This window comes from Dryas octopetala, chromosome 1 (assembly GCF_963921425.1).
Source record: "Dryas octopetala chromosome 1, drDryOcto1.1, whole genome shotgun sequence".
In the NCBI taxonomy this organism is placed as follows: Eukaryota; Viridiplantae; Streptophyta; class Magnoliopsida; order Rosales; family Rosaceae; genus Dryas; species Dryas octopetala.
The window spans coordinates 14,537,406-14,564,333 of record NC_141366.1 but is presented as its reverse complement, the minus strand read 5'-3'; the positions used below and the strand labels follow the sequence as shown (position 1 = coordinate 14,564,333).

Sequence of the window (26,928 nt, the reverse complement as noted above, 5' to 3'; positions counted from 1 at the left end):
TTTGGTGGTGGACATTGTTGTGAGGCTTTGGAGCTTTGAGGTTTTGGTTTGGAGGTTGATGAAGCTCTTTGACTCGCTGAATGAGAAGCTAACTGCAAGAAGGGCAAAAAGGGAATAAGAAAATTAAATTGTGGACCAGTAGAAAATTGAGTGGGCCGGCAAAGAGGAAATTAGGCCAAATTAGAAATCAACAAAACCACCAGGACCGCAAAGGAAGCACAAGCCCAAATTTGGGTGTTAAAATCATTTTCTTTTAATTATTTGCTCAACTTAAAATAAATAAATAATAAGAAAAATTTGCCCAAAAAGAAAAAGAAAAAAGAACATTAATGAAAAACGACGACGTCAAGCTTTTCTTCATCCCCACGGCGCGCTCTGCATCTGTTAAACCCTACAACTACCTCCAAGTCTCTAAACTCTTTGTCAAAAACCTCTAAACAAAAACCACAGTGACAGAAGAGTTCAACAATGGGCGATTTGGAGGCTAAGTCTAAATTGAAACAAACGAAGAGGAACCAAAAGAGAAAGCAGAGGAGCCCTGGAGAATCCGAAAGACCTTCCAAAACGCGCCGTATTGAGAAAGAGAGTGAACCACAAGAAGTGGATGTGGATGTGAAAAGAGCTGAATGTCCCGAGCAGAGAGAACCCAGTCAGGAGCTGGAACAAGGTGGTCCATGGAGGAACCTGGAGTTGATATTGCCACTCCAAAAACAAAACAAAGAGCTTGAGCTTCAGAAGTGAGTATATTCCTCTTACATTGAGCTTGATAAATATGATTGTTTTTTCATACATGTTTATGAGCAGCTAAAATCGAGCATTTAATTTTAAATTTAATTAATGAAGTGAATTTAATTCAAAATGGTAACCAAAGCTGGGTTCTTGGCTAAGGTATTGTGTTATTTACGTTTTTTATATTACAAGTTGATAACAATATTCATGAAATGGAAAGATGAGAGAGAGTTAGAGTCTGTGTAGTAGGAAGGAACTAAGAAACTTATAACCCCATTTAAGAGCCAAGTGAGTTGAATTAGACTCAATCTATTGGGTTTTGTTTTGTTTTTTATTTTTTGTTTTTTACTTGAGATATTGTGTAAACCAAGATTTAAAGCTTCATGTTGTCTTCGTTTCATGTGTTAATTGATCAAAAGGAGCGTTCCGATTTAATTCTGATTAATGAGGGAATGTAAATGCAGTGTGGAACTAGCTTATGGTTTTGTGATAAGAGTGAAAGAAGAAGGCAGCAATGCCGATCGGGATAATGAGGCCGTGAATATGGCACGTTTAATAATTTTTGTCAATGACTGGATCCAGAAATTGTTGATTTCTTCAGTAAAGAAAATTCAGAGTGGTGGAGAGAAGCACCAAGCTGAAGTTATTGAGACGTATATGGATTTTAGGTGCTGGGAGATTTTGAAGTTCTGCTTGGAGGAGTCTTTGAAATTGAATGTTTCTTTAAGTTTCAAGAGGGATCTTTTACACTCTTTTGGTGCGATTGCAAGAAATGCACTGTCCTTATTGAACAAAACAGCTTCATGTCCAAAAGATCTGTTTTCCAGTGGTGAAGGGTTACAATTGTACAGTACCGTGTTTGATTGTATTTCTTTGGTATTTTCATCCCACGGAGGCTTGTCCGATGAAAATATAGGCCTGTGGATTTCAAATGTGGAGGTAGTTCTTAAGCTTGTAGAAAAATTTTACATTGAAAATCTTGTTAGTTGCGATGAGGGTGTCTTTGTTTTCAGATTCTCGTGCTTGGTGCTTGAGCCATTTTCCAAGTTTTTGAGGGCTCACCCAGCTCAGAAAAAAAGATTTCGTGATTTTATTGATAAACTCCTTGAGCCTCTGTTGCATCTCTTGGGTGGTCTGCTGCGTCTTCAGATAGATGGAAGTAATTCTGTTTGGACAAGAAACTTACTCAAGCTAGTTGAAGAAGTCTTATCTCATGGGCTATATCATCCAGTCCACATTGATGAATTTCTGAACTTATGCAGTACTAAAAAAAATGCTGCATCCAATTACGGGAAGTCAAAAGACTCCAAAACAATTGAGAGTTATCACACATATTTATTTGATAAACTAAGAATTTTGGCTGCAAATAATAGACTGGCAGTGGAAGGCAGAGGAGAACTTTTTCGCTTGCTTATTGGTCAAGTTAAAAAGCAAAAAAGGCCTTCAATGCTGACTGAAACTACCAAAATGATGGAGAGAGCTGAAGGTTCAATGCAATTAGAAGTTAATTTAATGAGTTATACTTCTAAGTTGTCATCTGGGAGTAGTACTGCACTGGATGAAAAGTATTATTGCTCAACTAGTTTCAAGGCAGAAACCCGAAAGTCACTTCATAATTTTTTTGTACTGATTATGGAGCCTCCTCTGCTTGAGATTAATGGCTATCTTGAAACTAAGCTGGAACTGGGACCTGCATTGTTGGATGTTCATCGCACACTTAAATCTATCAATATTTTACTTTTTGGCTTTATGCATGAAAAGGTTTATTTGAGAACAGAGGACACCTCTGAGGGAGCTTGCCTTAATTTCTTGAAGAAGGTTTATAATATGATAATATCATTGTCCTTCAATTTAATTCAGTCGTCAAAACATGGCGTAGTTAATGGGACACACATGGATACTTTTACTTTAATAGCCAAAGAGGTACTTTCTGCTGTAGGGTATCTTTTGGAAATTGAATATGAGGTTATAGAGAACGATTTGGTAAGCTTGTGGCTTGTGATGCTTTCTTACTTAGCCATTGGGATTTCTTTGAGGGATGGTCCGGATCGATGCTCATTATCTTTCAAGATAACAGATATTGGATGCCAATTAGTTAATCTCTATAGTCAACTTCGCCAGGTTAGTTGAATGCCCTTTGATTAAGCATTTGTCTGACTTTTAACTTCTGTATGAATATACGTCCATATGGTCATAATTATATATGAGTAAGCTGTTTCTAAAATCAACTCTTTTACCAGTTCCACTCAAGAGTTGTGGGGGGTGGGGCCGGAAGGGGTGGGGGAGAGAGTTTTTGAGATTTATTTTTGGGTGGTGAATTGTCACAAACCATAATATTTTTATGGAAGTCTTTGATTGAAGTTTCTTCTACTGATACTGTTGCACTAATGCAGGTGAACAATGCTATTTTTGCATTGTGTAAAGCAATAAGGCTTCTAAATTCACATAATGGCGATGGTGAACTGAACTATACTAGATTTGTGATTTCTGTACATGATGAAGCTTATGCAAAATCAGTGGAAATGCTATTATCTTCACAAGAGTTTAAGATTGCAATCCATAAAGTGATCAAGTCCATACCAGAAGGACAAGCGAGTGGGTGTATTCAGCAGTTAACAATGGATATATCAGAATCTCTAGAGTGGATGAAAATTAGTTGTTCGAAGGCTGATTACAAAGAATTTGGCAAATGGCATGTGCAAAGCAGCTTGCAGAATTTTAATCTGGAAGCTGAACTTTTGGGGAGAGGGTTGTCTGAAATGTATGCACTTGTTCTAGAGTCACTGATTGTCACAACTGGAAACTGTAACCTCATTGGAGTTTCTATAAAGGACCTTATAGCAGTAATTTGTCCTTGCATGAGTAGTCTGGTTGGACTACAGCCAGATGCTGTAAGCAAGTTCCTCTTTTCTGTCACTGGAAAAGGTTTTGACAATGTGATTGGTGGAAACAAAAATAATTTTCTGATATTTGGATTGTCCACTCATTGGGTCTTTGTGTTCTTCTTTCGATTGTATATGTCCTGCCAACACTTATATAGGCAAACAACGATCCTTATGCCTCCAGATTTATCAAGAAAGATGTCAGCAGCAACAGGAGATTCATTCACATCATACTCTGGCAGGGATTGGATGGAAGTGACTGATTGGACCAATGGGGGATATTTTTCTTGGATCATACAACCTTCAGCTTCTCTTCTTGCTGTTATTCAATCCATTTCATACATCGATTGTAAGGACCGTGCAGCTCATTCTTGTCCTTTGACTTATGTAATGCATGCTATGTCCCGTGATAGGATTGCTGATTTGAATAGGCATATAAAGTCTTTTGAATATTTGATGCAAAATTATGATAATATGGTGCAAGCCAGGTTACTTGATGACTCTGGCTTGTCACAGTGTTGTAAAAGAAGCAAAAAGTTGGAAAGACATATCTCTGTTTTGAGGCAAGAGGCAGCAGGTCTTACTGGTTTTATGATGGAGCACCTATCATTAATGTCTGAAGATCAACAGCCAATCTTCGCTTCTGATGGCACAACTTGTAATAAGATGATTGCCCATGAAAGTGATGAATGGGATTTAAGTGTTTGTGCTGTGAACAAGAAGTCATTGTCAACTGCAATTTGGTGGGTTGTTTGCCAAAATGTTTATATTTGGTGCACACATGCCACTAAGAAGAATTTGAAGATGTTCCTTTCTCTTTTAATCCATACTTCCCTTCCCTGTGTAAGAAGCAGCTTTGGGGGGGTTAGAGATCACAACAACCATGAAGCTGACAGACTGAAGAAAGTAACCTTGCATCAAATCTCATCACAATGCTTTATTGACTCCATTCTGTATGAGCAAAGAGTAAGCAGCTATCAAACATCACATAGTGCTTCTCCACGCATTCACATGTGCACACAGCACACATACCCTTGCACATTATCTTACTTTTTCTGTGTCTGTGTTGTTTGTTCTTCGTTTACACTTCTCCTCTCATATTGATGTCTATACGCTTCTATGAACTTTTCTAGTGATTATTTCAACCCAGGTATTTATTCTCTCTCTTGTATTAGTTTGTCCGCAGGTATTTTGCATCAAGGTTTTGCTGCGCATTGGAGAAATCTACATCACCACTCATCAGTGACTTTTCATCGGGCAATGTTGATTTCAAATCATCACCTAATTGGCCGGAGGTTTTGAGTGCCCTAGAGAACTCAGTTGTTTCCTGCAACAAACAACACATATGTGATTGTTCCTCAGAAGAAAAGCCGGTTACACGTTCTTCTGATAAGCTGCTTACAGAAAGTTGCAAGGAACAAAAAGCCCTACCATCGACCATGAAATTTACAGCTTGTCAGAGTTTGCTTAATCTTTTGAGTTGTATGCCGAAAGATCATTTGAATTCAAGATCATTTTCACTGTATGTGACTTCTATTCTCAACCTTGAAAGGTACGAGCTTTGTTCTATCAACATGAGTTTTTATGGTTTGATGCGGTACCATGGTCCCACACCTGAAATAGTTCTTGTTGCTTTTTTAAAAACTATGAAAAAAAAAAAATCTTCTTTAGTGAGCAATTAGATTGCCAAAATTGAATAGTCAATAGGACGAGTATCCACTTAATTGAGTTGAGTTCTAAGATGCAAAACTTCATAGAAATATAATATTGTTGTGCTGCACTATTGTCTTGCACATAATTCCATTAAATGTATGTAATAAAAGCAAAGTAGTTAAAATCTAATTTGTTTCACAATGTGTTTTGCTCAGAACTGCTTATCACCGACAAACTATACTTATGAACTTTTTCTATAATTTAATGGGTGAAGATAATAATAGTATCTCACTACTTACATAAGCACCTTTTTTTCCCCATGCTTACCCTTTAGTTTGAATTGAAGTTCTCTGATGAAGCATAATCTTTGTTGCAATTCAATCAAAATATTTATTAATATGATCAGTTCTATGTTTTTCAGGCTTGTTGTTGGCGGCTTATTAGATTCTCAGAATGCATTATACTCGAATCATCATTACGAGCTCGTCAGATTGTTTGTGTCTTGTCGGAAGGCTTTGAAATATATAATTATGGCTTGTGAGGAGAAGACAGTAGCCAGTCAAATCTCACATACTTCAGTGTTCTTTGAGGATTCATTTCCTGTTTTATGGCTTTACAAGTCAGTGTATGCGGTTGTTGGGCTTCAAGAATCATTTTCAAAAGACAATTGCAGTCCAGTTAATGATATGATCTTGTCGTTGATGGATCACACATTTTATGTGTTTCTTACATTAAATAAATATCAATCTAATCATGCTGTCCATTTCCATAAAGTTGCTGAACTGCATGCTGAATTTGTACATGAACAGAGCAATTTAAGTGAATCTGATCCATGCTTGGATTCTTCTAATTATGTTGAAGCCTGGAAGAGTGTAACAATTGTTGCTAAGAGTTTGAAGGAACAGATGCAAAGCTTACTTTTAAATTTGAAGGATGGCGTTTGCAATGGAAAAGTGAGAGTTGGTGTTGATGTTTTGAATTTGAACAAGTTTTCATCCATAATTTCTTGCGTTAGTGGGTTTTTGTGGGGCCTAGCATGTGTTGTGAACAATACAGATGCGAGAAATGATGATCATAAAGTAAACTTGTCAAGGCAGAAACTTGAACCTATCTCTGAACTCAACCTCTGTATAAATGTTTTTGCAGAATTTTCTAGTCTTCTCTTACAAATGGTGCTTTTTGACGATAATCAACAAGCCAGAACTTTCTGTGATGTTCAAAATCTTCAAAAGTCTGACTCTGGAATTGGTAGTGTTCATAGAAAAAGGTTGCACTTGGAAGGTGCAAATTGTGCTGTCAGTGTTCTGACTGATGCTGATTCATTTGAACTGCAATCTTTAAATAAGCCTTTGTTGAGAAGCTTTCTAAAAGGTGACTACCCCGACACAGCATTTTTACTCAGGCAGTTATTAATTGCATCTTCAGCTATTTTAAGGCTAAATTTGCATATGAAGAGCGCTTCCCAGCCATCAAACTTGGTGCATAAGTTTACTTGCATTATGCAAGTCTTGCTATATGAATCAGTGGAAATGAGCCAGGAGCCACACTTCTTTTATTTTGTGTGTTTAGATGGTGTTCTGAAGTATCTGGAAGAATTAGCAAATCATTTTCCTTTGACTAATCCTACCTCATCCAGAAATTTGTATGACAAGATGGTTCAGCTACAGTTAAGGGCTATCGGAAAATGCATAACTTTACAGGGGAAAAGAGCTACTCTAGCATCTCATGAGACAGAGTTAAGCACCAAAATACTCCATTCTCCTATGGGATTTTCTGAACCATCTCTTTCTCACTGGCCATACTTATTGGATGATTTTAAAGCTAGGTTGAGGTCATCATTCGCAGCGTTCATAAAAAAACCATCGAAGCTGCATCTTTTATCTGCAGTACAAGCTATAGAGAGAGCACTAGTTGGTGTGCGGGAAGGGTGCACGATGAGTTATGACATACATACTGGAAGTGCAGACGGGGGAAAGGTTTCTTCAATTGTTGCAGCTGGCATTGATTGTTTGGATTTGGTTATAGAATTTGTATCAGGTAATATCATATTAACACATTTATGGAGGAAATGTTTGATACTTACGGAATGAAATGGCTCTGCTGCATTTTCTAAAGTGTCCATAACTCCATATTGACTGTTGTTCCTGATAGTAGTTGCAATAGACTTCTAACATGCATATATATTAGTTCCAGGTCCTGCTAATAGTAAAGTTTTTGGTGATCGAACCTTTTCTAAATCTTACTAAATCACTTTTATTTGCATGCATATTATGAATGTAATCTGAGACATAGTACTTTCAAATGATTATGGATAGAACTAAATGAAAAACTTAAGGCATAAATAAATCTTACTAATTTTAAGACAATATGACCTCTAGATATAAACACATTCCTTTCTGAAAAATATTTGACAACTTTGGAACTCATAAGGTTCTGGAGTGAAGTGGCCATTAACTAAATCTTTGCCTTTACAGTTCTCTGACTGTTCAAAAAGGTGTTTGAGATTTGAAATTTAGAGTTGCTGCATAATTATTTCACTGTCACCATGACTATCCATCTAGGTATTGATGTTGCTATATGAAGTCACACGGTTAAGATTACCATTATTCTATGTATAATGGTCATGTGGAATAACATATGTAAAACAAATTAATGCCATTTACATGGATAAATGGATTTAAGTGCAAATGATGGAAGATTTTTGGAACTCTCTTTTCTGACCAATTTATTTGCCTTTCAGGACCGAAACGTTTGCGTGTGGTTAGAAGACACATCCAGAGCTTAATTGCTAGTGTGTTCAATGTTATTCTGCATTTGCAGAGTCCACTAATCTTCTATGAGAGATTGATCCAAACTGATCCAGATTCAGGAACAGTCATTCTTATGTGTGTTGACCTACTGGTAAAAATTTCTGGCAAGCATGCTCTTTACCAAATGAAGACCTGGCATGTAGCACAATCTTTACGTATACCTTCAGCACTTTTTCAAGATTTCCATCTTCTAAAAGTTTGTGAAGCTCCTGTTCCAAATGTTCCTTCAACAATTCCAAATAACCAAGTCTTTAATCCAGTAGAAAGTATAGGCATAGATAGGCAATACTCAATCGATCTATTTGTTGCTTGCTGCCGATTATTGCATAATGTTCTGAAACATCACAAAAGGTATGTATATTCTTTTGGTGTAGAAGACCTCATAATAAGATTTGTAAAGTGCACAATTAAACTATTAACCTTAGGCCAAAATTGAAAACATAAACTTTAAATATTCATTTGGTCTACATTACTCTGCAGTTACTTTCATTTTGGGTTTTCCTTCCTCATTAAGTAGACGCTGGATAAAATTTCAATTATTGTTTTGTAACTTTTAGCGAATGCGAGGGGTGCATTGCTCTACTTGAAGCTTCTGTTCGTGTTCTTCTTCATTGTTTGGAGACACTGGATGCCGATTCAGTTGTCAGAAAAGACTTCTTTTCATGGGAAGTTGAAGAGGGGGTCAAATGTGCAAGTTGTCTCAGAAGGATTTACGAAGAGGTAGGAGACGTTTTATAAATATGCCTCATTGAAAGTATCATTATTATCTTAGATTGTAAATCTTGCATTAAATTTGACTTGTACAGTGGACTGAGAACCAAAAGGAGAAAACAAATCTTACTCATCCGGTTTTATCATATCTTTTTGCAGATAAGACATCAAAAAGACGTCTATGGTCCGCACTGTTCCCAATTTTTATCCAATTACATATGGGTTTATTCAGGATATGGCCCCCGTAAAACAGGCATCAAAAGGTAACTTCTGAAACCTTAACATATATTTGTTGTTTGCTAATGAACATAAAAAGCATAACAGATAAATTACTCATAAATATATGCCAACAATGGTGTATCAAATGTTGTTCTTATGAATTAATAATCAAAGTTATTTGTAAGATCAAATCCCACTGGCCTTTGGTTAAGGTGGACAATATATGGGTGAAGTTGGTGTAGATCCTATGTTCATAACTTGCTTTCTTCTTCTCATTTCCTCCCTCTTAAAAAAATTTCTGAAACTTGATCGAGTTTGAAATGATGCCATCAATATTACATGAAATAAGTATGTGCAAATGCACCTATTACAATCTCCAAAAACATTACTTTTTGGATTGGACAATCGTGAGAAAACATTAGTTATCAGGCAGGATTAGCTGAACTATTGCATGACTGATTTGCAGGGAAATAGATGAAGCTCTAAGACCAGGTGTATATGCTTTGATAGACGCTTGCTCAGCAAAAGATCTTCAACATCTTCATACCTTATTTGGAGGTATACAACTTTGATTTGATCAGGGCTAAAAGGTGTGACTGGAAGGGAATTTTTGCTTTCGTCTCACATTTTCTTCCTTTTTGTGCAGAGGGTCCTTGCAGAAACACTTTGGCAACCTTGAAACATGATTACAAACTCAATTTCCAATTTCATGGAAAAGTCTAGCTGAATATTACCATGGTGGGTATTGGATATACCGGCATCATCATTTTTTAATGTGAATGGAAAGTTTGAGTCAGATCCCTTATATATTGTAGCACCTTATAATCGGTGTCATTATAGAAGTTTGGATTGAGTCTGCCCATGCAACCTTTGTACCTTCTTGTGCTTAATATCTTTGTGCCTTCTTGTGCTTACTATATATCTTTGGCACAATGTGAATTGGAGGGTTAAAAGAGGTGGGATGGGAAATGGGAGAGTACGTTGGAATGGAATCTATTTCTCCCTCCTGCATGTTATATGGTTAAACAGTATGGGAAAGAGGTCTTTCTATTTCTTGTTTGGTTGTGCGTGAAGTCATTTTTTGCTATCATTTTGTAATGATCCCATTGTCGATCCTTCGTCGTTATCTTGAATCCTAATTGTAGACTATAAGATAAAACCCTTTCAATTGGATAGGTTATATATTAATTATAGGTTTCCTTCTTAGTATGACATATATTGGAAGTTGTCCTTTTCTCCATACTTCTCCGGGGAATCAAACATCTTGTAAAAGCCTAGATTCTATAAATATCTTCAGCGAAATGATTCTTAACTCATACCCTGTAATGAGTTAGTGGGTTTGTGTTAATTTTTGTTTGACACGAATTCTATATGACATGATTTATTAACAGCTAGAAACAACACATCTTATGGTTTAACTAAATTAACTAATACTTATTATATTACAAGCACTAAAACTTGCAATCATAATATATAGAGGTTCAATAAAAAAACAAAAAAGAATAAAAAAGAGGTACCACTGCACTATAAGATCCATGCATGTTGATTCGTTCATGGAGAGGTTAGGTGAGGGGTTTCCATGTTCTTATAAATGGAATATATGTTTAATAGCTAGGTATCCAAACAATAATTTTAGAGTTGACATTATGTTAATACACATTTATCTTACCTGTTAATTCAGATCAAAATAAATAAAATATTGGCACATCGTTTTTTGAATATAATTTAAAAAATAGATTTGGCAAGTATAGCATTGATTTCCTCGCTAATACTAAATACTAGAGTCGATCACCACATTTGAGACCCTCCTATTTGTATTGAATTCGTTGTCATTCTCGTCAATCCCTTACTCACTCTCTCACAAACAAGGCCACACAAACCATGAATACCCTTCTTGTCACAGTTTTCCTCTTTCTCATCCCAATGTTCCTCCTCCTAGCAAGAAGAAAAAATTCATCAAAGAGGCTTCCACCAGGCTCACTGGGACTACCCATAATAGGCCAAAGCCTTGTCCTTCTCCGCGCTATGCGTGCCAACACTGCAGAAAAATGGCTTCAACAAAGGATCACAAAGTATGGTCCAGTTTCTAAGCTAAGTCTGTTTGGCCAGCCAACAGTGTTTATTCACGGACAAGCTGCTAACAAGTTCATAGTCAGCAGTGACGGCAGCACCATTGCTAACCAACAAACAGAGTCGATTCGAAAGATTTTGGGTGACCGGAATATATTGGAGTTGAGTGGCAGCGATCACAAGCGTGTCAGAAGTGCTCTTATGTTGTTCTTGAAACCCGAATCACTGAAGCAATATGTGGGCAAAATGGACGGAGAAATCAGGAAGCACCTTGAGATGCACTGGCATGGCAAGCAACAAGTAACAGTAAGTTACCACTTTTCACTCTTAATTTTGACTTGTGAATAACTAAATTACCACTCATTTAAATCATGATCAAGTTGGTGATTGAGATACGATCAAAACCATCCCAACGATTCTACTGTTGATGCATGATAGGTGTTGCCCCTGATGAAGAACCTCACCTTCAACATAATATGCTCTCTTCTTTTCGGGGTTGAACGAGGATCTCGAAGAGACAAACTGGTGGAGTGTTTCGGGCAGATGATGCCAGGAATGTGGTCAGTACCAATTAACTTGCCCTTCACGCGTTACAACCGCAGCCTCAAGGCAAGCAAGGAGGTTCAGAACATGATCAAGCAACTCATGCGCGAAAGAGGGTGGAACTTGATAAAAAAACTGCTTCTCCACGCCAAGATCTTATCACTTGCTTGCTTAGCATTGGAAATGATGAACACCAAGAAGAATTAACCGAAACTGAGATCTTGCACAATATCATGATAGTCATGGTTGCAGGATATGACACTTCATCTGTTGTGGTTACTTTTCTTATTCGGCTTCTGGCTAATGAACCTGCTGTTCATGCAGGCGTTCTTCGAGGTATGCATAATACAACACCACACAACATGTTCATTAATTAACGAATGAGTTTAATGGGTCAGGATTGAACTTAATTATGATAATTTTACATGACACAAACATATCGGGACCCTTAATTAATTATAAAAAAAAAAAAAAAAGGGATTGATGCATGTTTGTTGATTTATGGTATCCAGAACAAGAAGAGATAGCTAGAAGCAAATCCTCTGGTGAATTTCTGACATGGGAAGACCTTGCCAAGATGAAATACACATGGAGAGTAGCACAGGAAACTCTAAGGATGATTCCTCCTATCTTTGGTGGCTTCAGAAAGGCTTTGAAAGATATTGAGTATGGTGGATTCCTCATCCCAAAAGGATGGCAAGTAAGTTCAAGTATACTATAACCATAGATATGTATGGAATTTATTTTCAATCTCTTCTAAAGATGTAGAATTGATGGAAATCCTAACATATGATCCATTATTATAATGTTAGATATTGTGGGCTACTCCTATTACCCACATGGATGATACCATATTCCCAGAGGCATCAAAGTTTGACCCAAGCAGGTTTGAGAACCAAGCATCATTTCCACCCTACAGCTTTGTTCCATTTGGAGGAGGACCTCGAATATGTCCGGGATACGAGTTTGCCAGGATCGAAATCCTTGTTGCAATCCATTACATGGTTACTCAATTCACATGGAATCTTTGTGCAGACAATTGTTTCAGTAGGGACCCCATGCCAGTACCAACTCAAGGACTTCCCATAGAAATCTTTCCAAGGAAACCATTGTAAATATTTAGAAGATGTTTAATTTATATCATATGCTTGTTTAGAAAATGTTAATTTGATCCAGTATTGTTATTGATCATAATTAGAGTTCAAATTTTCACTCAAGCTTTGCGGACAGATGGATTGCAAAAACAGAGGATATCATTTCTTAATGTAACAATGCTATAAGCTATTCAGGCAATAATGTGAGAGTGACCACTACATATAGGGTATTCATGTAAAGCCAAAAGGCCCAAAACTAATGTGTTTGTTTCCAACTTCTTATTAAAAGTCTAAAACTAGACAAGAAAAGTGATGTCATGTGCTTTTGCATAATTTAGTTTCTTTTTAATTAGGTGGGGTTTGGTTTTCCAAGGTCAATATGGAATATTAATTAGGCTATGAGCCTATGAGTATGAGATGCTCATCCAAAAGCCAACAAAAACATAAGTAGATTCCTTTTTCCACACCCCCATTTGCAGAGTTTCATTCTCTTCAACCCATCTTCTCTCACACACTCTCTCTCCCAAACAAGACCTCACAAATCATGAATTCCCATTATACCCTTCTTCTCACAATCCTCCTCTTCCTCATCCCCATCTGCCTTCTCCTTATCAGAAGAAAAAAGTACTACTCATCAAAAGGGCTTCCAGTTCCACCAGGATCATTGGGACTGCCCATAATAGGCCAAAGCCTTGGCCTCCTCAGAGCGATGCGTGCCAACACTGCAGAGAAATGGCTTGAGGAAAGAATCAAAAAGTATGGTCCAGTTTCTAAGATGAGTCTCTTTGGAAAGCCAACAGTTTTCATTCATGGACAGGCTGCAAACAAGTTCATATTCAGCAGTGATGGGAGCGCCATTGCCAGCCAACAAACAGAGTCGATTCGAATGATTTTGGGTGACCGGAATCTGTTGGAGCTGAGTGGCAGCGACCACAAGCGTGTGAGAAGTGCTCTGATGTTGTTCCTGAAGCCTGAGTCACTGAAGCAGTATGTGGGCAAAATGGACCAAGAAATCAAGAAGCACCTTGAGATGCATTGGCATGGCAACCAACAAGTGACAGTAAGTCAACGATCTCAAAAACTTTTGTTTTGGGTGAATTACATTGTAACTGTAAGTAGTCTGTAAGACTGTAACCCCTTTTTTTTTTGGTTACGGCCGACAAAGATAAGAAACCATGTGGAATTGTGGGCCTTGTGGCTCAAACTTAAATGTGGGCCTTGTAGCTCTAGTTCTGTGGATATGGTAAGAAAAGTACTTAGACAACACTTTTCTTAGAGAGCACTTTACCTAATGAATCCCTAAGTCATATCTCATATAGGTAGGATAATCCATGGTTCAAGTCTTTTTAGAATGCATGTGATGGTCACCATTTTGAGAGAGAGTTGTGAGTTTTGGATTTTTATTCATTGCCCGTGAAAGAAGTTCTAGTTTTGAACTACGTTACATTTTTTTAGGCCATGAACTACGTTAAATTTGGTGTTCTAATTTTGAGCCTTAATTTATTTTCTTCCTAACAATTTTGGGGCTAGGAAGTTTGGTGTGCAAGGCTAACTAATTGTTGAAAAAAAGATCCCACATCAGGAATGTAAAACCTTGTATAGTAGTTTATAAGGTCTTAAACATCTCCACCCATAGCCAATTAATTTGGGGTTCACATCTTTTGGCCCCCAAGGGTGGCAACTTAATATAGCCTTTTTCTCAAAATAATTAGACAATACAATTTGGCCAAAAAAGAAAATAGACAATACAATATTTTCAACAAACACTAAAATACGAATTCTAAATTGGTTGAATTGTTTACAATGATGACCCTCTAATCCTTGAAGCAATATCATGAGACTACATTGTGTGGTGATGGTCCCAAAAGAATGCATGGTAAGTTTTATAATAAGTTACATACCAGTTTGGGCTTGAAGGTTCTTGTACCAATGTCAATTAACAAAGCTTTTTCGCTGTTGATAGGTCTTGCCGCTGATGAAGAACCTCACATTCGACATAATATGCTCTCTGCTGTTTGGGGTTGAACAAGGAACTCGCAGAGACAAACTCGTGAAATGTTTCCAGCAGATGATAGCAGGAATGTGGTCAGTCCCCGTTAACTTGCCCTTCACACGTTACAACCGCAGCCTCAAGGCAAGCAAGAAGGTTCAGAACATGATCAAGCAACTTATACGCGAAAAGAGGGTGGAACTTGAGAAAAAGACTGCATCTCCGTGCCAAGACCTTATCACTTGCTTACTTAGCATCCGAAATGCTGATGATGAAGAAGAATTAACCGAGACAGAGATCTTGCACAACATCATGATAGTCATGGTTGCAGGATATGACACTTCAGCTGTAGTGGTTACTTTTCTTTTGCAGCTTTTAGCTAATGAACCTGCTGCTTATGCAGCCGTTCTTCAAGGTATGCATAACCCGACTGCCCCCACCTCTTACACTTGGAAAATTTCTACATGATTCATTAGCACACACGAAAAATTAAGTGTTCAGGTTGATCACTATTCACTACCTAAATGCATCTATATGATTTGCGAAATTGTAAAAATAAGGAGAATCCATTAGTAAAAGCATTTTGGTAATTTATTAAAAACTTAAACACCTTACAAAAATTATGGTTTTCTTGATGATGATATAAGTACAAAAAAATAATGCTTAGTAACAAGGGACTAGATGCAGTGTGATTAATGCTTGTTGATTTATGGTTTGCAGAACAGGAAGAAATAGCTAGAAGCAAATCCTCATCAGGAGAAGTTCTGACATGGGAAAACCTTGCCAAGATGAAGTACACATGGAGAGTAGCACAGGAAACTCTGAGGATGACTCCTCCTATCTTCGGTGGCTTCAGAAAGGCTTTACAAGATATCGAGTATGATGGATTCCTCATCCCTAAAGGGTGGCAAGTAAGTACAAATTTACTGTAAGCATAAGTATAAACTTTTCATTATCCTCTAAAAATATAGAATTAATGAAAATCCTAACATATCCTGTACTATAATGTTAGATATTCTGGGCTATTCCTATGACTCACATAGATGAGAGCATATTCCCGGAGGCATCAAAGTTTGATCCAAGTAGGTTCGAGAATCAAGCATCAGTTCCACCCTACAGCTTTGTTCCATTTGGAGGAGGACCTCGAATATGTCCGGGATATGAGTTTGCCAAGATCGAAATCCTTGTTGCAATCCATTACGTGGTCACTCAATTCAAATGGAAGCTATGTGCAGACAATTGTTTCAGTAGAGATCCCATGCCAGTACCTACTCAAGGACTTCCCATAGAAATCTTTCCAAGGAAACCATTGTAAATATGTACAACATGTTTAATTTGTATCATATATATGCTTGTTTAGGAAATGTTAATTTGATCCACTAATGTTATTGATCATAATTAGAGTTCAAATTTTCAATCAAGCTTGTGGACAGATGGATTGTAAAAACAGAGGATATTAATTCTCACTGTAACAATGCTATTAGCTATTCATGCACTAATTAAAACAAGTAAATTCTACCAAGCTACCATAGAAGTTGTATGATAATTTTACATAGGAAGTGCCACATGTATATAAAGAAAAAAAATTGATAACCTTAATGTGAGAGTGACAAACCTACACAGGTGGCCCAATGGTTAAAGGCCAGCTAATATGAAGCGCGTAAATTGTAAAATCAAACATCTTAGTCTTTGAACCCACAAGAGTTTAAAAACACTCAAATTTACCTGATACGTGCAATTTTCAGGCCATTCCAGGTATATGGTGAGGGAGTGTATCGTCAGCCTGCTTCTTTGTTACCCTAAACAGATAAGAGAGTGACAGATACACAGAGGATATTCTTGTACAGCCGAAACTAATGTGTTGTTTCCCAAACAAGACAAGAATTACCCACTGTGCTTTTGCATTATTTTGTTGAAATGACTCTTTTTAATCAGGATGTGTTGATTGTGCTTAAGCATTTGCCAGACTAAGCTAGTTAATTAAGTTTGCAGTTATGTTAGTTAATTAACAAGTTAGTTTGATTATGTAATTGTACACGTGGCTGTGTCTCATAGGACACCAATTGATTGGTTGAGCTGAGCTCATAGGCTCACGCACTTGGCATGCCTCAGCATTGTGGTTACTGCCTTTTATGTAACAGAATTGGAATCAATGAAACAGTGGCGTGAGCACTGGAATTTACACAGAGACTAAATTCATTTTGTTCTTCCCCCTTTTCAGCTTCAATGCTGCTTCCTCCCTCATCCAAAAGTCTAATTAATTAAAACAAATCACACCTAAATTCTACATGGTATCAGAGCCTTGGTTTGGATCAAGGTGTACTGGGGCGTGATTGTGTGTGAAGAAAACAGAGTGAAACGAGCAAGGATTCGTAGTTGCAATGGCAAGCTCTGGAGGTGGTGAGCTACGAGCTCCTATCTTTGATGGTAATGAATTCGATTATTGGAAAGTAAGAATGATTACCATTTTCAAATCACAAGGTTTGTGGAAGCTAGTAGAAAAAGGGATTACAGTCCCTGAATCAAAGAAAAAGAAAAGTTCTAAGAAAGATGAACAAGCTGAAGGTGTAGATGTTGATGAAGAGATGGAAGCATACCTTGAAGAACAACACATGAAAGATGCAAAGGCATTAGGCATCATTCAAGGAGCAGTCTCCAAAGAAATCTTTCCTCGAATTGTTAATCAAGAAACAGCAAAGGGAGCTTGGAACCTACTGCAGGAGGAGTACCATGGTGATGAACAAGCTAGATCTGTGAAGTTGCAAGGTCTACGCAGAGAGTTTGAGTATATGAGAATGAGGGATAATGAATGCCTTGCTGATTATTTTTCCAGGTTCTTTGATTTAACAAATCAGATGGAGAAATATGGTGAGATTCTCTCACATCAGAGAATGGTTCAAAAGGTACTTATCAGCTTATGCAAGATTTATGATCCAATGTGTGTAGTGTTAGAAAGAACTTGTGATCTGAATTTAGTTTCAGTACATGAGGTTGTTGGATCTTTGAAGAGTTATGAGCTTCGATTGAATAGACATGAGGAAGATGATGGACACACAGAGAAGGCATTCTCCAGTATGAGCATTACTCCAAAAGGCCAAAACTCACAGAATAGGCCATATGCTCATGATGGAGGAAGGAAGGGACAGAAGCAATGGAAAGGAAAACCAAGGAAATGGGATGCCAAGTTTCAAGTTGCTGGAAAACAGGAAAGAGGTGCTGACTCTGGGAAGCAGAAATGCAAGATTTGTGACAAACTTCACTATGGTGATTGTTGGTTCAAAGGCAAGGTCAAGTGTCACAAGTGTGACAAATTTGGTCACATGATGAAGGATTGTCATCAGCCTAACAGGAGGGGTGAAGTGGTGAATTATGCCAATCAGGTCCAGGACACTGCCACAATGTTCTATGCATGTCATATGGCATCAGTGCAAAAGGAACATGGGGTCTGGTACCTTGATAGTGGCTGCAGCAACCATATGACAAGCTGTGAGTCACTTCTTATCAACATTGATCGAAGTGTGAGGTGCAAGGTCAAAATGGGGACTGGTGACTTAGTGGAGTCTACTGGCAAAGGTACATTGGTGGTTGAAACAAAGAAAGGAGTCAGACACATACCTGAAGTGATGATTGTCCCTGGTCTGGATGAGAATCTGCTCAGTGTTGGACAGATGATTGAACATGGATATTGGCTTGTTTTTGGAGATTTCATGGTTTCCATTTATGGAGACAAGAACCTGCAGGAACCTGTCACTACTGTCAAAATGAAAGGAAACAGATGCTTCCCTCTTTCATTTGACAGTGTAACTCCCTTTATGGCAAATTCAGTTACCACTATAGGATCAACTTGGAAGTGGCACAGAAGGTTTGGTCATTTGAACTTTGGAAGTCTGAAAAAGTTACAAGAAAATGAGATGGTATATGGTCTACCAAGTTTGACAGACAGTGATCACATGTGTGAAAGCTATGCAATGGGAAAAGCTCATAGGCAACCCTTTGACAAAGACAAAGTCAGAAAAGCCACTGACCTTTTGGAGTTAGTACACACAGATGTGTGTGGTCCCATGACAGAAACAATTGGAGGTAACAAATACTTTCTCACCTTTATCGATGACAAGTCAAGAATGTGTTGGGTTTATTTTTTGAAGTTCAAGTCTGATGCATTTAATGTGTTTAAGAAATTTAAAGCAATGGTTGAATTGCAATGTGGATTTAAACTTAAGAAACTGAGAAGTGATAGAGGGGGGGAGTATACCTCTCATGCCTTTGAAAAATTCTGTGAGGAAGTGGGAATTGAGAAGCAATTGACTGTGGCTTACTCACCTCAGCAGAATGGCATTGCTGAAAGGAAGAACAGGACCATAATGGAAATGGCCAGGACTATGCTCCATGAAAAGAAGCTGCCACAGAGTTTTTGGGGAGAAGCAGTCAATACTGCAGTCTACCTATTGAACAGGTGTCCTACAAATGCCTTAGATAACAAAACTCCATTTGAGGAGTATAGTGGAAGGAAGCCAGGTGTTAAACATCTAAGAGTCTTTGGTTCTGTATGCTTTACTCATGTTTCTGCACAAAATAGGCAGAAACTTGATGAAACTGGTCAGAGAGGCATTTTTGTGGGGTATGGAACTCGAGAGAAGGGTTATAGAGTGTTTGATCTGAAAAATAACAAGGTGGTTGTCTCTAGGAGTGTGATTTTCGATGAAAACTCACTGTGGGATTGGAATTCTAAAGAAACTGTTTATATAACAGTACCCTTTGAAAGAGAGCAGACAAGCAATGCTGCAGAAGGTGAGGTTGAACCTGCAACACCTATGCAATCTCCAAGAGTGTCTAATGAGGCTGCAAGTGTGGAAAGCTCTTGTCCAAGTCCACTCACAGAAGACTCAAGTGGTAGAACAAATATGACAAGGACTGATGTTCCAATTTCTACAGCTGAAAGTGAAATTGGGATGTCAGATACCTATGATAATACTCCAAAGAAGTGGAAGAACCTCAATGAGGTGTTTGCTCAATGCAAGTTCAGTGTAATAGAACCTGAGAGTTTTACTGAAGCTGTCAAAGACAAAGCATGGCAGAAAGCAATGTCAGAAGAGATTGCTATGATTGAGAAAAACCAGACTTGGAAGCTTGTAGATAGACCAAGTGACAAGCCTATTGTGGGAGTAAAGTGGATTTACAAGGTCAAACTCAATCTGGATGGCACAATTCAGAAACACAAGGCAAGATTAGTTGCTAAAGGCTATACACAGAAGCCTGGAATTGATTTTAATGAAACCTTTGCTCCTGTAGCAAGGTTGGACACCATTAGAACACTGATTGCTCTAGCAGCTAAGAATGGCTGGAAGCTCTTCCAACTTGATGTCAAATCAGCCTTTCTCAATGGAATTCTAGAGGAGGAAGTGTATGTGGATCAACCAGATGGGTATGTTGTCAAGAATCAGGAGCACAAAGTGTATAAATTGCATAAAGCCCTCTATGGCTTGAAACAGGCTCCACGAGCTTGGTATGGAAATATTGACAGTTATTTGTTGGAATGTGGCTTTGAGAAAAGTCCTAGTGAGGCAACTTTGTATGTTAAAAGCAAGGAAGGTCAAGGCACACTCATTGTATCAATCTATGTAGATGACATTGTCTACACAGGGAGCAGTGACACTATGCTTGTGGAATTCAAAAGGGATATGATGAACAGATATGAAATGTCTGATCTTGGTTTGCTACATCATTTTCTTGGAATGGGAGTGATCCAGCTAGAAGGGAGTATCTTTATCCACCAAAGGAAGTATGCTCTCAACTTGCTAGAGAAATTTGGGCTAAAAGATTGCAAACCAGTGTCCATCCCACTGTCAACAGCTGAAAAATTAAGGAAGGAAGATGGAAGTGAGCCTGCAGATGAAGGCTTATACAGAAAACTGGTTGGAAGCTTGCTGTATCTAACTGCTACAAGGCCTGACATTATGTTTGCAACAAGCTTACTAGCTAGATTCATGCATTGTCCCTCTACTAAGCACTTAGGAACAGCTAAAAGGGTGCTAAGATATGTGCAAGGAACCATTGACTATGGCATACAGTATAGGGAAGGAGATTCTGCCATTCTCATAGGCTATTGTGATAGTGATTGGAGTGGAGATGAGGATGATATGAGATCTACATCAGGTTATGCATTCTCTTTTGGGAGTGGTGCATTTTCATGGGCATCAGTCAAGCAACATAGTGTTGCTCTCTCTACTGCAGAGGCAGAATATATGAGTGCTTCAGAGGCTACATCACAAGCTATTTGGCTCAGGTTTGTCCTACAAGACTTTGGAGAAGAGCAAGTTGAACCAACTACCCTACTGTGTGATAACACATCTGCAATTGCAATGTCCAAGAACCCTGTATTTCACCAGAGGTCAAAGCACATAAAGAGGAAATTTCATTTCATAAGGGATGCTATTCAAGATGGTGTGGTTGATCTGGTTTACTGCAAAGGAGAAGACCAACTTGCAGACATTTTCACGAAGGCATTAGCCAAAGACAGGTTCTGTTGGTTAAGGAGTAAGCTTGGAGTCAAGTCTGCCAAATCCTTAGAAGGGAGTGTTGATTGTGCTTAAGCATTTGCCAGACTAAGCTAGTTAATTAAGTTTGCAGTTATGTTAGTTAATTAACAAGTTAGTTTGATTATGTAATTGTACACGTGGCTGTGTCTCATAGGACACCAATTGATTGGTTGAGCTGAGCTCATAGGCTCACGCACTTGGCATGCCTCAGCATTGTGGTTACTGCCTTTTATGTAACAGAATTGGAATCAATGAAACAGTGGCGTGAGCACTGGAATTTACACAGAGACTAAATTCATTTTGTTCTTCCCCCTTTTCAGCTTCAATGCTGCTTCCTCCCTCATCCAAAAGTCTAATTAATTAAAACAAATCACACCTAAATTCTACAGGATGCTAGGTGGGGTTTGGGTTTGACTTTTGAGAGATCCAGATGGAATATTTTGGCCTGTAGGTAGTTAAGAGATGCCTGCCCAAAACCAAACAAAAACATAAGTAGCTTCCTTTTTACTGTCCCCCATGTACATTGAATTTCATACTCTTCAACTCAACCCATCTTCTGGAAACTCCTACTCTCTCACAAACAAGGCCACACAAATCATGAGTACCCTTCTTATCACAATTTTCCTCTTTCTCATCCCCATCTTCCTTCTCATCATCACAAGAAAAAAATCATCAAACTGGCTTCCAGTTCCTCCTGGCTCATTGGACTACCCATAATAGGCCAAAGCCTTGGCCTCCTCAGAGCCATGCGTGCCAACACTGCAGAGAAATGGCTTCAGCAAAGGATCAAAAAGTATGGTCCAGTTTCTAAGATGCGTCTCTTTGGAAAGCCAACAGTCTTCATTCATGGACAGGCTGCAAACAAGTTCATATTCAGTAATGATGGCAGCGCCATTTCCAGCCAACTAACAGAGTCGGTTCGAATGATTTTGGGTGACCGGAATCTATTGGAGCTGAGTGGCAGCGATCACAAACGTGTGAGAAGTGCTCTGATGTTGTTCTTGAAACCTGAGTCACTCAAGCAATACGTGGGCAAAATGGATGGAGAAATCAAGAAGCACCTTGAGATGCATTGGTATGGCAAGCAACAAAGTGACTGTAAGTCAATGATCTCAAAAACTTTTGGGTGATTTACATTTTTAAAGAAACCCTTTATTTTTTTGGTTACCTACTAGTCTACTACAAAGATTAGAAACCATGTGGGGTTGTGAGTTGTGGGCCTTGTGGCTCAACAACTGTTGGGTTGTGGGCCTTGTGGCTTAAAATTAAGTGTGGGCCTTCTGTCTTGTCGCTCTAGTTCTGTAATTATAGTAAGAAAAGTACTCAGACAACCTTGACCTTTAGTTTGGCCAAAAAAAATAAAAAAACCTTGACCTTTAGAGAGCAAATTAGTTTCTTGCAGAGCAGTTCACCTAATGAAGCCCTATGTCATTTCTCATGTATGTAGGATAGTTTTAAGTCTCTTTAGAATGCATGTGATGATCACAATTTAGAGAAAGAGCCTGTGAGTTTTGGGTATTTCATTGCCCTTGAAAGTAGAGCCTGTGACTCTGTGAGCTACTTTTGGGTATTTCATTGCCTGTGAAAATAGTTCTAGTTTTGAACTGCGTTAATTTTGGTGTTTTGTGTTTGTGACTTAGTTTATTTTCTCGTTTTTTTTTTTTTTTTTTATATTTCTTGCAAAATTTGTGGGCTAGGGAATTTGATGTGAGAAGTTACCTGACTGTTGAGAGAAAGTTTGGGTTAGAGAGTTTGAGCTTCTCCACCCATTTTCAATTAGTTTTGGGTTGAATATTTCAAATTCTTTCATGGTCAAAGCATGTCACATGCGTGAGACATGCTTCTACGCACTCAATGAATTGTCCACGTGTTTGACTTGAGTGACGCGACAATCAACATTCATGTAGATTATGTAACTTAATATGACACCATTTGTTTGGTCTCATTCCATAACGTAGTTCCAATGGTAAATTTTTAAGTCTTCTTCAAGGATCGATCACTACTACAAAATAGCTAGTAGAGGACGCTTGTTAAATGTCCTCTATGGCAGTGACCTCTATTCTCCTTATTTTAGAGGATGCTTTTTGGCGTCCTTAAAAAGCTAAAAAAGTGTCCTCTTTAAACTATTAGAAAACCAAAATGACACATCATGCAATACAATATTATCTAGAAACACTAAAATCATCAAGATGATAATCAAATGGCTAAATGATTTCCAAATTGGATGATTATTTACAACGATGACCCTTTAATCCCCAAAGTGAGACATAAAAATGAACGGTTCATGTCATGAAATTACATTGCGGGATAGTCCTCATAAAATGAATGATAATTTCCATACCAATGCCAATTAAGTTACATACCAGTTTAGTCTTGAAAATTCCCATACCAATGTCAATTAACAAAGCTTTTTTGCTGTTGATAGGTCTTGCCGCTGATGAAGAACCTCACCTTTAACATAATATGCTCTCTGCTTTTTGGTGTTGAACAAGGAACTCGCAGACCGGAACTCATGGAGTGTTTCCAACAAATGATGGCAGGAATCTTGTCAGTCCCGGTTAACTTGTCCTTCACACGCTACAACCGCAGCCTCAAGGCAAGCAAGAAGGTCCAAAGCATGATTAAGGAACTCATCCACGAAAAAGAGGGTGGAGCTTGAGCAAAAAAATGCTTCTCCACTCCAAGACCTTATCACTTGCTTGCTTAGCATCCGAAATGCTGACAATGAAGAAGAATTAACCGAAACCGAGATCTTGCACAGTGTCATAATAGTCATGGTAGCAGGACACGAAACTTCAACTGCGGTGGTCACTTTTCTTTTTTGGCTTCTGGCTAATGAACCTGATGTTTATGCACATGCTCTTCAAGGTATGCAATGTTATCCTCTTATATATCTAGCAAAATTCTACACGACGCTTTAATACACGTACCCGAACCTGATGATTTGTGCTCATGCATTCGACTAAGAGAGACTGATCTAAGCAATGTGATTGATGCTTAATTGCTTACAGAACAAGAAGAAATAGCTAGAAGTAAATCCTCATCAGGAGATCAATTTCTGACATGGGAAGACCTTGCCAAGATGAAGTACACATGGAGAGTTGCAATGGAAACTCAGAGGGTGACTTCTCCTATCTGTTCTAGTTTTAGGCAAGCTTTGAAAGATATTGAGTATGATGGATTCCTCATCCCAAAAGGATGGCAAGTAAGTTCAAATTTACTAACATCCCTAATAGAATTCTCATTCTCATTCTCTTGTAAAATCCTAACATCGATCCAATATTATTGGTAGATATTTTGGGCCATCCCTATGACACACATAGATGATAGCTTATTCCCAGAGGCATCAAAGTTTGATCCAAGTAGGTTTGAGAACCAAGCATCAATTCCACCCTACAGCTATGTTCCATTTGGAGGAGGGCCTCGGATATGTCCAGGATATGAGTTTGCCAAGACCGAAATCCTTGTTGCAATCCATTACATGGTGACTCAGTTCACATGGAAGCTATGTGCAGACAACCGTTTCAGTAGGGATCCCATGCCAGTACCTACTCAAGGGACTTCCCATTCAAATCATGCCAAGGAAACCATTGTAAATATTGAGATATGCATCTTATAGTTTTATCAACTTAAAAAGTTGTCATGGCCAAAATAAATTAACCTGAATTGTATCATAATTTGGAATGAGGATCTCTATTTCTCTCTTATCTATCTCCTCTTCTCTCCTTCCTCAAGATTGAAATCTCAGCCGTTTAATTTTATTTAAACAACTAACATGCTGCCAATGAGCATTTGGTTTAATGAATGATACGCAGTCTCTCTTTTAATCAAAAGAAAACACAACTAGCTATTGGTCTAGAAACAGTTCTCTTAACAAAATTTTTAAACATAATTTTAATTAATATTTTCTATTAAGAAAATGTTGCCTACCCTTCTTTTCTGGACTAAAACTCTACATTTAAGGAAAATAAACCTAGTATATAAGAGACCTACAACACAGTCAAGAACCTAATCAAGAAAAATAAACTATTGGATTTTGTGTGATCGAGAAGAAAAACTTACATATAATGGGTGTTTACATCTACTCATTCACAACATGTCCTTACATATTAGTCATATAGTTGTATACACTTTTTACATGCAAGTTTTTCTCTTATGTGAATAAAGCTTGAGCCACCCAAGTTGAATCTTTCCAACTCCTGCCAAAGCTTCACTCCTTTCAAAGAGACTGATACTCTCTTTTCAATCGAACAAGAGAGCACACATTACTATTGAACACGAGTCAACTTTATCCCGCTATATATTATTATTAAGTGTGGCTATTCCTGTAATTATTTGTAGGGGCATACTAGTAAATGTTCAAAACCCTAGTAAACCTTATCTCTATATAAGGATGTTTATAAGATGAATGAAATAGATAAGATCATATTTTCTCTGCCTCTCTTTTCCACAAGCCCTATTTCCACATACTTTTACAACATTTTCTTTATTATTCATACCTAGGACCATCTCGAGTTGCTGACAACCGACAAAACGGTCAAGTGATGACAATATTATTTCATTTTAATATTATTCATCTTCATAATTTAGGATCAAGTGATGACAAGTTGACAACATCATGTCTCTTTCATACATCAAACTAAACTAATTTTGCCGCCTGATTAAACAAAAGAAACAATGAGTGAATAATTCAAGAGAACTTGGGCCGGCCACCTTATATATTACCCATTTGCTTTGTCTTATATTTTGTCAAATGTGTACATGCAAACGGCCAAAAACATGATATTGTATTATGGTTTTAACTACTACTTAGTATAGATATATATTACAATTTGCAGTCATTAGCAGGACTCAGGAGTATCAATGCACTGTACAAGTCGGTAATAATTGTCAAAACTAATGTTTTGGGGTAATTTCTTGTTATTATTCTTCTCCTCATGGGAGGTTTATATAGAAGAAACTTAAAGCTCTTACACAAAGTCAACTAATCTGTCTTAATTACAAATCTAACTTAATTGCAAATGCATGATTTTAAGCATCCAATTATGCAATATATTAGGCAATTAACCTCGATTAATGACAAACGTTGACTCTACGCCATTAATGGCAAACACTCATTTCAACACCCCCCCTCAAGCTGGACATAGATATCTCAAATGTCTAGCTTGAAGAGTATCTTTTCATCTAGACCCAGCAACATTGATCTTGTCTCGATCAATCAGTCACGATCTACTCTCTTGCTTCTCCTTGTCTTGGAAAAGACTTCTCCTTCTTCTTGCTTCTCCTTGTTTCAGAAAAGACTTTTCCTTCTTACTTTTTTTTATGACAACCTGTCTCACATACAGACTGTCAAAATAATGGAAATTTTGTGGAAAATTCCGAAACCTAAGTATGGAAATTTTATGAAAAAAATTCCTAAACCCAAATATTGAAATTTTATGGAAAAATTCCGAAACCCAAGTATGGAAATTTTATGGAGAAAATTCCTAAACCCAAATATTGAAATTTTATGGAAAAATTCCGAAACCCAAGTATGGAAATTTTATGGAAAAAATTCCTAAACCCAAATATTGAAATTTTATGGAAAAATTCCGAAACCCAATAACAAGTGTGGGAAACCCAAATCATGGAATTTTATGGAAAAACTCCAAACCCAATAACTCTTTTCATCTCTCTTTTTTCTTTCCTTTT

General features: G+C 37.8%; 2 protein-coding genes and 2 pseudogenes across 3 annotated transcripts; all 4 read left to right on the top strand.

Annotated features, from left to right (window-relative positions):
• Window positions 1-468: 468 nt before the first annotated feature.
• LOC147298275 (uncharacterized) lies at window positions 469-9,799 on the top strand. Its single transcript, XM_086229409.1, has 11 exons — window positions 469-737; window positions 1,179-2,850; window positions 3,123-4,099; window positions 4,157-4,577; window positions 4,787-5,163; window positions 5,686-7,301; window positions 8,005-8,425; window positions 8,632-8,794; window positions 8,945-9,048; window positions 9,471-9,562; window positions 9,651-9,799. Exons 1-11 carry the CDS (start codon window positions 469-471, stop codon window positions 9,725-9,727), a joined length of 6,189 nt encoding a protein of 2,062 aa, XP_086085535.1. The 3' UTR covers window positions 9,728-9,799.
• Window positions 9,800-10,885: 1,086 nt separating this feature from the next.
• On the top strand, window positions 10,886-12,732 carry LOC147298274 (cytochrome P450 716B1-like; annotated as a pseudogene).
• A 432-nt stretch (window positions 12,733-13,164) lies between these two features.
• LOC147298273 (beta-amyrin 28-monooxygenase-like) lies at window positions 13,165-16,207 on the top strand. Its single transcript, XM_086229081.1, has 4 exons — window positions 13,165-13,771; window positions 14,675-15,116; window positions 15,422-15,612; window positions 15,714-16,207. The coding sequence occupies exons 1-4, from the start codon at window positions 13,256-13,258 to the stop codon at window positions 16,014-16,016; spliced, it is 1,452 nt and encodes a 483-aa protein (XP_086085207.1). The 5' UTR covers window positions 13,165-13,255; the 3' UTR covers window positions 16,017-16,207.
• A 5,627-nt stretch (window positions 16,208-21,834) lies between these two features.
• Window positions 21,835-24,833, top strand: LOC147298272 (cytochrome P450 716B1-like; annotated as a pseudogene). Its single transcript, XR_015122926.1, has 5 exons — window positions 21,835-22,335; window positions 23,196-23,203; window positions 23,663-24,105; window positions 24,249-24,442; window positions 24,530-24,833. The product of XR_015122926.1 is annotated as a cytochrome P450 716B1-like (transcript).
• Window positions 24,834-26,928: the final 2,095 nt, after the last annotated feature.

Excerpts from the sequence above, each read along its gene's own strand:
- LOC147298275 (XM_086229409.1), top strand. The coding sequence starts at position 469 with ATGGGCGATTTGGAGGCTAAGTCTAAATTGAAACAAACGAAGAGGAAC. Across the intron at positions 738-1,178 it reads AAAGAGCTTGAGCTTCAGAA|GGAATGTAAATGCAGTGTGG; the intron begins GTGAGTATATTC and ends CTGATTAATGAG. Across the intron at positions 9,563-9,650 it reads TCTTCATACCTTATTTGGAG|AGGGTCCTTGCAGAAACACT; the intron begins GTATACAACTTT and ends CTTTTTGTGCAG.
- LOC147298273 (XM_086229081.1), top strand. The coding sequence starts at position 13,256 with ATGAATTCCCATTATACCCTTCTTCTCACAATCCTCCTCTTCCTCATC. Across the intron at positions 15,117-15,421 it reads TTATGCAGCCGTTCTTCAAG|AACAGGAAGAAATAGCTAGA; the intron begins GTATGCATAACC and ends TATGGTTTGCAG. Across the intron at positions 15,613-15,713 it reads TCATCCCTAAAGGGTGGCAA|ATATTCTGGGCTATTCCTAT; the intron begins GTAAGTACAAAT and ends CTATAATGTTAG.